We start from the raw sequence: 12,791 nt of genomic DNA on the forward strand, positions 1-12,791 counted from the left end.
TTATCATATTATGATAACGAGATTGGCCACAACATTATGGCATCATTATTTCTTTGTGTAGTGTCAAATAAACAAACTGGTCCGAGTAAAATATCCTTATTGCTTTTTGTATTATGTGATTATTATACTCCGATTACTCCTTCATATTTGGTATACCTGATATTGCATGTGCTTTATATGTCATATAGAGGGAAATGCACAGGTATGGTGTTTTAATAGAATAAAAAACAACAACAACAATGTTTTGATTAAAATTACATAGAATACATGATTGTATGTCCTTTAGTTTAAATCTATTTAAATGTGTTTCATTGGGAGGAACTGAGTGGTCATTATTTTAGAAAATAACTGGTTCACAATTAAAAATTTACCCAAAAAAATACACAACCACAATTATTAAAAAATAGAAGCAGCTATAAAATGTCTTGCCTCTAATAAAATATCCATATAGATTTTTTGTATTATGCAGTTATTATACATGGGCTCAAATTTGGCATTTACTGTATTTACCTTATTTTGTGCACAGTTATGGCTCATTTATACATACATTATACTGTATGGCACATAGAGGAACATGTATAGGCATGTTGTATAAAATTATAGTATTTTGAAGCCATGACCTGAGATTGAAATCATAATGGCAAAAAATACATGATAGTATGTTCTAATGGGAAGTTTAAATCAGTTTGAACGGGTTTCATTGGGAGCACTAAGGCACTGACTGGTCATATTTTAGAAAAAATGGTTTACAAATTAAAATGTACCAAAAAGAAATACACCCCTTTGGCAAAATCCATGCCGTACACATTAACACAACCACAATTATCAAAAACTAAAAAAAGCTAGAAAACCACAGAATGTCTTGTCTCTAATATTCCTGCAAATCCCCTGAGGCGTTCTGCATCCTCTCCACCACGAAGAAGCACAGCGTCCCAGCGAAGCCCAGGATGACCATCAGCAGGAGCTGCCACATCAATAGGACGTAACCGCTGTAGAAAAACGCCACGGCTGCAAAAACAGACTGTCGAGGGAAAAGTAACTTAGTTTCAGCTCCGTCATTTAATAGACAGGGTAACTCTTGCATAGCCTGAACGAGTTACGGCGCCCCGGCTGACAGCAGGAAGTAACACTCGCGCTTCTTTTGTCAAACTAACACATCCCTGTGGTGCATTTACTGTCGGCTGGCTGTTCAATAATCCCTGCTCCCAAACAGCAATTGCCCAGTCACAGCTTATCAACCGTAACTAAACACGGCAGCTCTCAGGGAAGCAGCGCTCGCTATGTTAAAGAGTTAGTTTAGTAGTCTTCACAGCGTAAACTGTGCTCATCTGCTTATAATCCTTATGTTTATACTGTCCCTAGGCTTTATATTTAATTATTTGTAGATGCTTTTCTTAAATGATGCTTCAATTGCGCTATCCCCCTTATCATGTCTTATCATATCTTATTTTATCTTGTCGAACTGTATCATATCATTATATTATAGCATTATCATATATTATCTCACTGTATGATCTCTTATAATATCACATCTTATCGTATGTATCGTATCTCATCATAACACATCTTATGGTATCGTTTGTATCGCGTCTTATCATATTGCATTTTTGTAGTACATGTCATATTGTATCATATAGCATCTTATCGTTTTGTATGTATTGTACCTTAAATCTCATTTTATCGTATGTGTTGTATCATATCGTATTGTATCATATCATATATCACATGTATCGTATTGTATCACATCTCATCATTTAACATACATATTGTATTCATATCACGTTTTATTGTATTGTCACATTATGTATCGCATCTTTTCGTATCATGTATTTTACCGTATATCACATTTTATCGTATGTACTGTATCATTACGCATCTTATATAGTTTGGGTTGCATCATATCGTATTGTAACATATCTCATACCCTCATCTTATCTTATCATGTGTATTGTATCTTATAGCGCATTTTATCGTACATATCACATTGTACCACATCTCATCGTATGAATCATATCTTACAATTATGAAACCGTTTTGTATCATATCTTATTGTAACATATTTTATCGTATCGCACTGTATCCTGTCTACGCTGCAAATGTTGCAGCATGTCGGACTAGCTAGCTATAAGTAACTCACTCCACAGCATAATAATGGGATAATTCCGGCTAATTAACATAGTTTACTACGGTTAAACTGAATCTAAGATTGAATCGTTTTCATAATTTAACTTTAATTGTTTTATGCATTTACAATAACATAATGCATACGTAAGAAGAAGAAAAAGAAAATCCTGTTTATTAGACCCATGTAGCAGTAAGCTTTTTATTTAACAAGTGTTCGTTTTAAATATTTATAAAAACACTGCAACTTCGAGGGTTTATGTTTGGTTAGACACCAATTTTGCTGGAAGAAAAAAAGGGAGGGATTAAGCTTTGTGTGTGGGTCTCGGTCTTTTCCTATTTTAATGAGGCTTCAGGTGAATTTATTTCACACTTGACGGGACAACACTTTAACCCAGCTTTGCTTGGCTCTGCTAACAGTGTCTGCGAACAGGAGACATGGGATTACCTGGATGAATTTGAAGATGGCAAAAGCAGATGTGCTGTGTTCAGCATAAACACAGCCTAATATGCTGTAGAGCTGTGTGTTGAAACAACTGTCGCCAAATCCAAGCAAGAAGCTGCACAGCAGGGCAATGGAGACGCTGAGGGGGAATATATTGACTTTTTATTAAAGACGAAACAGAAATGTGACATTGGCATTTCAGTTGTTTGTATATTTTTATGGTGATATCATCACAGAAATGAATTACCTAGGAGTGAGATATGGGCTCTCTTGGGTGGTGGTTGTAAAGACGACAGGAGCGTCACCCGGGATGCTGAGGAAAATCAAATAGAAGGCAACAAAGTGGACAACCATTGCCAGGAAAACCACAGACGTCCGTCTGAAGCGGTTGTTCTTGAACAGCAACCCAAACAAGCCTCCACCTGATGAGGAAGAACAAAGTCGACATGAGCCCAGTGATGTTCAGTGACTGTAAACAAACTCTGATAACAGAGAAATATTAACGCACCCACGATTTCTCCAATGCCTACCACGATCCCAGAGATGCCAATCAAGCCTTTTGCTGCCTGTCCAAAGTGTGCCGTTGCTCCGATACATGTCCCATATACTCCGCTGTAGAAAGATAGCTCCAGGCCTGGCAAACAAAGGATTTATTTGATTTCGTGCCCACAAATACAAGAAAAATAACTTGAAAAAAATGGATTTCAATTAGTCTTTTTGGCATTGATTTGTCTGTGGCTACATGAACACATTTATATTTTTACATTTTTTAGATTTAGATTTTGATATCTTAGAGCGTCTTGCTTTTATTCAGCATGCTATCGAGTGTGTGTACGTGTGTATGCTCTGTACTTTATTGTGTTTGTTCACCTGCCCGGGGACTACAGATGGCAATTAGCTAGTTGCTAAATCTGGCACAAAGTGTCTTTAATGTCTCTTAATTTATATATTTTGTCAACACTGTCCCTGATACAAAGAAATGGAATAAAATCCAGTCAAATTAAAAAGTTTGAGTGAGGGTGTGGTAGAAATCTGCCTGCACTTATATGAAAACACCCAGATAATATACATTGGCGGAGATAAAAATAGACTTAAAACTAAGACATTTTTAAATAAGTACATAATATTTTTCCCCAGAGAGTTAAATAATATAAAAACATAAAAAGGTAGGAATAAATTCAGTGACAACCACTGTTTCATGTGGATCCTGTATGTACTTAAATGAAATTGCCTATTACATAAATACATTGTGCATTACACTTACCACTGTATGCCATGCAGGGACTCAGGAGCAGTATAATTTTAGTCTTCAGAAGTGTCAGGATAGTTTCTTAACAAGGGGAGACACAAAAGATTGATTTGAATTGCTAATCACTATATTTGAGCAGTAATGGTCTGCTCGAGTATGTCAAGGCCCAATTTTCCTTTGACGATTTAAGTTTAATGCCGGTTCAAAATGAGAAAATATTTCTCAATAAGCCAAAAAGCCACATTTGGTTGGAGAAACACTCATGAGAAATGTAGAAGAGTGAGGAAAATTCAGATTTTACATGAAGAAATCCCACTAGGCTTTCTAGTATGTACCCAGATGCCTGATGCCGACATACATCAGCTTGCATCGGTGCTGCACTGACAGCAGGTGCAAGTGCAGCAGAGTTCCCAGTCAAGTAACAGAGATATAATCTGAAATAAACTCTCGCACAAGCAGCAGCTTATGTGTACTGTGCTGTAATGCTAGAAGATTCATATCAGCAATTTTCACTCAAGGAAAAACAAAAAGTGCCGGCGACTGCAGGTGAGATGCACACCAGCAGCGTTGGAACAGAGAACTAGAGGTTAACTGCAGTATGGAAGGAGAAAAGAACACAACACACACACATATTTACGTCTGCTGAGAAAAATATGAAATATTTTCTCGGCAAGGATGCAAGGGAAAAAAAATATTTGCCTCTTCTACTACATATATATTTTGATCCATGGGAGTGGCTCAGTGGGAGGTAATGATTATCACTCACTCACAGGGTCCAAATTTGATAAATGAATTCAAAGGTTCCCAAACAGTTCAGCCCCTGATCCCAAAATAACAGGGCCAGGAAATCGGAACACCGTTTTCCCAAGGGACAGAAAACATGTCACAGTGTTTCCTGAGTTGTGGTGCTGTAATGCTGCTGTTCCATGATACTTGACCTGTTAGCTGCAACCATAGACTCTGAACAAGAACTGGACTTTCCAGTTTGAAAAGTGAAAAAGTGGATGGAAGTAGTACTTAGCTTAGCTAACAAGGGGGTAGTTTTCTGGGTGTGAAACGAACTAAGTAAAGCCCAATTTTGACTTGATTTATGATGTCAGTAAACATTTTCCTGAGGAGTTGATGTTTTCATTTGATAGTTCCATGTCTTTTTCAATAGAACATGATGTAAATTTTGGAAATTATGTTCCCATTTAGGCCCTGTGATGGACTGGCGACCTGTCCAGGTTATGCTCCACCCAGCTTTCGCCCTATATGTCAACTGGGATTGGCACCAGCGTCCTTTGTGAGCTTCAGGTGGAGGATAAAACGGTAGGAGTCTTGTGCACCAAAAGCAGGAGAAAAAAAATGTGTGTTATTCACACTGTCAAGTTGGTGCTGACATCATTTTGTCACTTTTCCAGTGTGAACACACTACATACTAAATATCTGCATCGAGATAGTGTGTTGTCTGAACACGGGACATGCTGTAGATTTTGTTTTATGCGTATGCTTACAACAATAAATGCATGCAGGCATTGGGTGTAATTGTAATGTAACGCATCAGGTGATGTAGAATAGAACTTACTGAATTCCGACTTTGCGTCCTGCACAGCAGTGTTTGCTCGTTGTTTATACCTAAACAAGAGAAAAAGAAACACGGTTTAACTTCCCCAAAGCTGAAACTTAATCATCTCCGCACACACACAAACAACAACATAACGTCCTTTGAGTGTAAACCTGGCAAAGTTATTTACAAATGTAAAAAACTTTAGCTGCAGCGAGATCACAAGACTTCCTCAAAATCCCAACAGAGTGCACACAACAGCACTTCCACAGATAACAACTGCTCCCAAAAGAATTCCTTGTTATGCTGCGCGAATCATGCACAGACTCCGGCGGAAAGCAAATACCTGCATCTGGCAGATTCTCACAACACTGTCTCAAAAACAATCTGCTGCCATGAGAGACAAACACAGCCTCAGAGAACAAACAGGATTTCTATGTGATCGTCCAATTTCAATTTTAGCATGTTTTTCTTTTTCCCCAAAGCCAATTTCCTGTCCTACACTTCACAGTTTAAGTCAAACTTTGTCCACATTCAAGTCACAGAAATGTAAAGTTGACATCTAATGTGAAGGCCCGTGTCTGAAGTGGTTCACGGTGTTTAACCGCTATCAATATGTCCGTCCCTTTGTCAAGTGTCCGTCCCAGTCGTCCTGAATCTGCATGATTGTACCCTGCTTGAAGAGGGCTATGATTAGACTTGTCAAAATTGCAATGATCTAGAGAGAAATGGCTGCTGTCATTTATGTGAAGGACAAGTGTTCCATCAGAGCTGCGGCGGTAAGTCATCCAGGAAAAAAAAAAAGAATTATTAGGATCCAGCGTAGGTTATTTGAAAAAAAATGTTCCTGAGTGGTTTTGTTTTAGTTTAACATGATGAACACCGGGCGAAAGGTAAATTAAAAACTTTGTTTTGCCATGTTAACAGTAATATATATCATCACGGCACTCACTATATTACATTCATCACCAGTGTGTCCTTTTAGAAGTGATTGTTGTACATCCTCTGTCATTGTGTGAGAGCACGGTGAGGAAAGGTGTAATTATCAAAAGGATTTACATTGTGCGAGTTGAGAGCAGCGGCTGCCCTTCGTCTTCAGAGAGTATCTCCTCTTCATGATGGCTCTTCTTCAACACTAGGAAGCTGAGTGTACCAAGTACAGAGGCCACCAACAAGGACATAAAGTTGTTTTTCCTATTGTTGTCTGAGAGGAAAAATTTAAATATATCACACAAAATGCATTGGTAAAGATATTGATATTTTCCATGATATTCACAGCAGTACCATACCTGATATATCTTTTCTCCCATTCCAGTCAAAGTAAATGTAAAGATTGCCAAACAACATGCTGTAAAAAAAAGAGATAATAATGATTTTTGAGTCAAAAACATGCATGACAATGTGACATTAATTAAAAATATATATTAAAAAAATTAACATCACATGTAATCACTACTAGTCACAATTTATCTTTGCCTCATTCAGTGTTTACAAATATGACCTCAAGGTCAATGTAGCAGCTGTTGTTGGTGTTTTTCAGTGGACTTATTAGGTGTTTTCAGTCATGCAATATGAATTATATAATTGGCAGACTGAATTTTTCTCAGTGTAAAGGAATATCTGCAGGCTTATGTTTCACTGTACATCTCGAGTGTTTGTGTTGCTGAGAACATGGGACAAAGAACAATATACCCTGCCTTAAAGGTCCAGTGTGTACAATGTAGATGAAATGATTTTCATTTGGCATAAATTGAAGATGAAAAATAATTACACTTTTTCTAAGTGTACCATCACCTGATCGTATGAACTGTTGCTTTTATATTCATATCAGGAGCCATGCCAGCTCAATTACCGCCACCATTTTGGAGCACAGTGTTTTTACAATAGCCAACAATGCACAAACTAAATATCTTTTGAGTTTTGATGCTAACTGAGGAGAAAAGATGTTCTCCAACACACTGTATTCTGTATACACTTAAAAACAGATTATGCTGCTGTGCTGAATGAATGTGTAAAAATAAGCAACCAAATTTCCAATTACCAAGGTAATTTTGTCACAAGTTATTCCTGCAGCCCCCAAAATTGCTAAACATATCAGTAACTGGACGTTTAAAGATGAAAATCATGTGGTATGACTCAAAGTCCAAAACAGCTACGAACAATGGGACATTTTAGAGACACAGGGTTTTCTCCTGTTAAGAACACAATCCACCATTGGCTCATCCATCAAATTGAAACTAAAGTGTAAAGAAGTGTTTATGAAGCTTATCAACCCCCCACTGTAAAACACAGTTGCACCCAGTTGCCCATAAATTATACAGTTGCCGCTGCAACCAACAAGGAAGAATTAAATTGTCCCTCCAAAGTTCATCATAATCTGATTTTTCCAAACACTTGAACGTTTAATTACAATACCCTCAATGCAGTTTCCTGTGGATGGCAAGTTTTACGACAGTCAAACCTCTTGGGCGCTTAACATTTTGTGCAATTATCCTTTCACAAAGCCTCAATGAGGGATAACGGGATATTCATAATAGATAACACTGACTGAATACTGTGTGTGTGTGTGGGCTGTGAGAAATTGATTCATAAGTTTACTGTGGCAGGAATCGCCACTGCAGACTCGGATTAGCGTTGCCCTGTTGTGAGCTCTGGCGCAGGTGACAGCCAAAGTAATTATTATACTAATTCAATTTTTCAATTTGCATATTTTAGCAAATACAAATTAGATGTCCGTGCTTGTGTGCAAGAGCTGTGGACCACATAAAAGACATGAAAAGACCCAAACTCTCACCTGAAAATCTCCCCGAAGTAAAGGGCCTTTGACTGTTTGTTTTCTGTTGTCGTTTAAATATATATATTGCAGTTACTCTAGCGACTTGCAGACAAATATTTTTTTAAATAACCAACATGACTCCATCAAAAATATTTGCTGTATAGTTTATACTTGTGTGACATTTTTGCATTCTTTGTGTAATTGATGTAAAACACCTATTTCATTCCATTGTAATTAAATTGCATTTGACAACTGTGTTGTTTAAAAGTGCCACTAAACGTTACCTGCCAATCAAGGTGACAGCCAAAGTAATTAGGTAATTAGTAAAAAAGGTGCAAATCTTCACACTTTAGCGTAAAGCCATGGTGAATCGGAATCTGTTGATTATTTTTTTCAATTAAAAGAGTACTTGTTTGGTCTGTAAAATATCCCCCCAAAAAATTTTGAAAAATGGTGATCAGTGTTTCTAAAACCCAGAAAAAATGATGTTCTCAAATGTCTTGTTTTGACCGGAACCAAAAGTGATTATTTTTTAATGATTTTCTTTGTTATATGGAGCAAAGAAGCCAGAAAATAATTACTGAAAAATCACTCAAACCTATTAAACCATTATCAAAGTAGTTCACTCATTTTGCAACTCGATCAACCCTCGCTCAGCTCTCAGCCAACTTCTTGGCATTTTTCAAAATCAGGCATTGGGCAAGGTTAGCTTCAGAAGAGGGGGTTTAGTTTCCCTTAAACGTGCCATTTCAATTTGATAAGGATGTATTGTTTAGTCCTAAAAGAGAGAGTCAATCATTAGAGTAAACAGCAGCATACCTGCACTGTAGAAGAGCCCAAAACATCCCTGTGTTCCTGTTTATAGTCGAGGCCTCTGAGTTTTCCACAAGAAAGTGTCCTTGAGCCGTCCACAGCACTGCAGGTCAGTGGGGGTCATTTCAAGAAGAAAAAGAAACATTATCTGGTCAGTTAATGACTTACATGAAGAGAAACGTGATCCGTCTGTGTTGGTGGATAATGTGTTTAAGCACAGCGTAGCATGTCAGGCACAGGATGAAAATTCATTGCACTACAGCAGTTTCAGGCTGCATTTAGAAACCAACCCCCACCAAATCATTTCTCTTCATTTTTTCCCCCCAGTAAACACTCAGCAAAGAGCTGATTTCACTTTATTTTCATTAACAGATTTGAGCGAGCTCAAGGTGCTGTGCACTATTTACAGAAACAGCTCCTAGCCCATTTAAAGGCTAATTTGGGATATACTATTTGAATGCATCATCACATTTCCAGTCATGATAATCCCTGCATGCATTATTAAACACCGTTTGGATATTAACACAAAATGAGTTTGGGAAGGTTGCAAAAAAAAACAACAACAGGAGCCATGGTGAAGTATTTGAATACATGCCTCTGTGTTTCAACCATTTTTAGCACACTGCTTGTTTTAAATGTTAATATTAGAATTGGGAATGGCAGAAAAACTCAAGATATAATATGGTAAATGAACATCATGATATCTGTTTAGGTGAAGAATACAAAATGTAAATGTAAAGTGCAGGAATTGGCAGATTTCTTATCTTTCTTCTTATTTCTTTATTGCTGTCTGCCAAGTCCCGGCACCATTTTGATGTTTAGTAAGTGGAAGTTCACAGACATCACCTGCAACCAGGCTACTTTCAGATGATACCAGCTGTCAATCACATTGCTGTCCACACATATGCCATATTTATGGTCCATTTTTCTCTAAATGGGAATATGATTCAGAAATTCAACATCATGTGCTATCGAAGAAGACCTGAAACTCCCAACTCAGTGACTAACTCTTCAGGGAAATGTTTACTGACTTTTCCTCTAGGCTTCCATTCAAACAGAGTTATTTTGGCAACAAGTGTCATCGCCCCCTGGTGGCTGTTCAATACATTCTTATGTCCTAGTTGGCTCCAGGCGGTAACAAAGGACTATGTCCATATTTTTATATACAGTCTATTATTATAACTCCTTAACCTCCTTAATTCATGATATTATCAAAACTGAGAGGAGTCACAAAGTTGAGTTGCAGGTGAGTCAAACTGGTAAGTAATCTGTTATGAATGCTGTATTCTTATTTTAACAGTGGTGTATTGATTATCATACCTCACTAGTCAGGATAACACTATTTTGACATGTTAATATGTTGTCCCATCCCTTACTGACATGCATGCTTTTTTTTATTATTAAATGTGATGAACCAACTTTTTTAACTCCAAGTAAATGCTAAAGTCTTCTTTGTAAAACTTTTCTGATGATTAAATAAATGTTTCTGTAATTGTTCACATAGTTTCAGCATCTTAAACGTGATGATTTGTGTGCTATTCTTTGTTGCACACAACAACCTTTGGCCTCTGGAAGTCATCATGGGTTGTGGAAAATTTCACTAATAGGCAAAAAATAACCATTATATCCTCACTTAATGAATTAGTGTAAATGCAACTCATACTAACACAAATAAAAGACAATAATTAACATTATAGTCCATGATTCACCTCCCTTTGTAATAGTGTACAGAAAAAAATAATTGAAGCTCGATGTATTTGAGTTTGCATGGCTTCTAAAATATATACTTTTTGAAACTGAATTTAAAGTTGTTTGGAGAAAAATCTAATTGGAAAGTATCAACTAGGGATGCACAATATTGGACTTTTGGCCTATATTCGATATGCCGATATATCGGGAGTGCTTTGGGTGATAACCGATACCAAATGTTATTATCAGTCATTAGTCATATCTGGGGATCTTGGCATGTTTGCTGATTTCCAATAATATGTTTTAAAGCCTATATTGTGCATCCCTATCAACAAGAATGTGACTTCTGTGTGTATGCATGCAGTATATGTGAAGGACGTCTGACATTTAACTCACAGGCTGCTCCGACGCCAATGAGCACAGAGGTCAAGTAAAAGGACCACGTTGAAGGGATGATGAACACAGCGATGTAACCACTAGACACAGAACATGAAGGGACATTAGAGTGTGTCATTCTTCATCCGTGTCAACGTCTTGTGAGTAATTATCACCATGTTTACCTGTAAAGCAGACCACTTAAAAACATAGAAAACTTTGGTCCAATGACTGTGACGATCATTGGTGCAAGTAAATTTGAGACGGAGAAGACGCCGTAGATGATTCCGAGACTGTGAAGGAGGCAGACATTATTATGACTAATTATTTTAACAGGTTTATTACATACATCACCAAGAATTTTCCTGAGCTGAAGGTGTGATCTTACCTGTGGTAGCCACTGCCACTGAAGGTGTCATTGTTCAGGCTTTTTACCACCGTTTGCTGTAAGTAAGAATATTTTTTTTAAAAAGGACCATGAACAAATGAATAAAAAACAAATTTAATTTTCCAATTTCGTTTTGTACTGATAAAATCGTTCATGTGCTTTGACCACTTCACTGGCCAGTGAAGAAAATTGGAAACACGAGGTGCACATGACACACAACTCTGACTGGCCAATTTCCTAGTGTCCATGATATATCTGCTGCTGCTGGCTTTATATAGATTAATTGTAGATGTTTGTCAAAGCAAAAAAAAAAGTTAAAATACTCCAAGACACATGTTTCCTGCATTATTATAATAAAGCTATAGGGTAAATACAGAGACAGTGACGTGCAGTAACCAATAATGTGTAAGAAAATATATGGATGTGTAATAATATATGCGAATACATTGTAGTAATAATAATAAAAATAATGTATAGTGACATGAGCTGGGAGTCTGGAAATCATTTTTTGTTTAGCTCATGCGGCGTTTAAATGCACCGTAAAAAAATAGCTTTTGATGGAAAGGGGACCAAAACAAAGTTGAGTACATGAGTTTGTGATACGTTCAATGGCACAATTAAAGCTGTATTTTGTTTTTCAAACTTACTTCAACGTTTGCACACGTGTTGAAGGCGGTGAAAACGAGCAAAAACCCCACACCCAAAATCACAACGTTGTAGGTCCTTGTGTCTGCCATTTGTGTCTCCGCCGGTTTATGAAGAAGGAACAAAAAAATCGTTAGGCAGATGTATAGTCACTGGTAATGTTGTGTTGTCGACTGGTATGAACTACAAATCTAATAGAGACTCCCGTGCGGACTCGTAAAAAGTATCCGATAAATCCATTTTAACAAAGCAGCGCCACTACAGTTACAGCCTTTACTCTCACTTTATGTTAAAGTTTAATGCGCAGACAGCAGGGATGAGGGGAGCAGAGCAGAGAAACACACTCTCCACACTGGAATAAACGCCACTTCCCGCCTCTCATACCAACCAGCGCTCGCATGACAACTTGTGACTTAAATTAAAAAACACTTTTTTCTCTGGTCTTCCCTTTTTTCCCCACCTCGACGTATTCGTCATGACTTTCGTCAACATCAATATTCATCGCCCACTTTACGAGTCTTCTTCTTCTTCTGTTTGTTTGTGCCATTTTCCAAGCGTTTGCACTCGTTTATATTTGCTGCCCTCCAGAGGCGGCCATGGAAATTACATCCAGATTAAGAGGGTACCAGGAGTCTCCAAACTTTCTTTAGATTGAGAGCAATACAAAACAACATAGAGGGCTCCCATTTTAATTGAATGCACCCAGAATATTATGGTTTCGCTTGATTTAAAATTTTAATTATA

At 37.4% G+C, this 12,791-nt stretch overlaps 1 protein-coding gene across 1 annotated transcript; it reads right to left on the reverse strand.

Annotated features, from left to right (window-relative positions):
- Positions 1-67: 67 nt before the first annotated feature.
- On the reverse strand, positions 68-12,553 carry LOC310933211 (UNC93-like protein MFSD11). The gene is made up of 13 exons (XM_083896644.1): positions 12,050-12,553; positions 11,403-11,458; positions 11,200-11,307; positions 11,036-11,115; positions 8,957-9,053; positions 6,651-6,709; positions 6,421-6,565; positions 5,383-5,432; positions 3,831-3,896; positions 3,075-3,200; positions 2,814-2,988; positions 2,570-2,705; positions 68-1,021 (listed from the first exon to the last, which is right to left on the reverse strand). Exons 1-13 carry the CDS (start codon positions 12,137-12,139, stop codon positions 869-871), a joined length of 1,341 nt encoding a protein of 446 aa, XP_083752770.1. The 5' UTR covers positions 12,140-12,553; the 3' UTR covers positions 68-868.
- Positions 12,554-12,791: the final 238 nt, after the last annotated feature.

The sequence above is a fragment of the Microchirus variegatus genome (assembly GCF_963457635.1).
Source record: "Microchirus variegatus genome assembly, chromosome: 10".
Lineage (NCBI taxonomy): Eukaryota > Metazoa > Chordata > Actinopteri > Pleuronectiformes > Soleidae > Microchirus > Microchirus variegatus.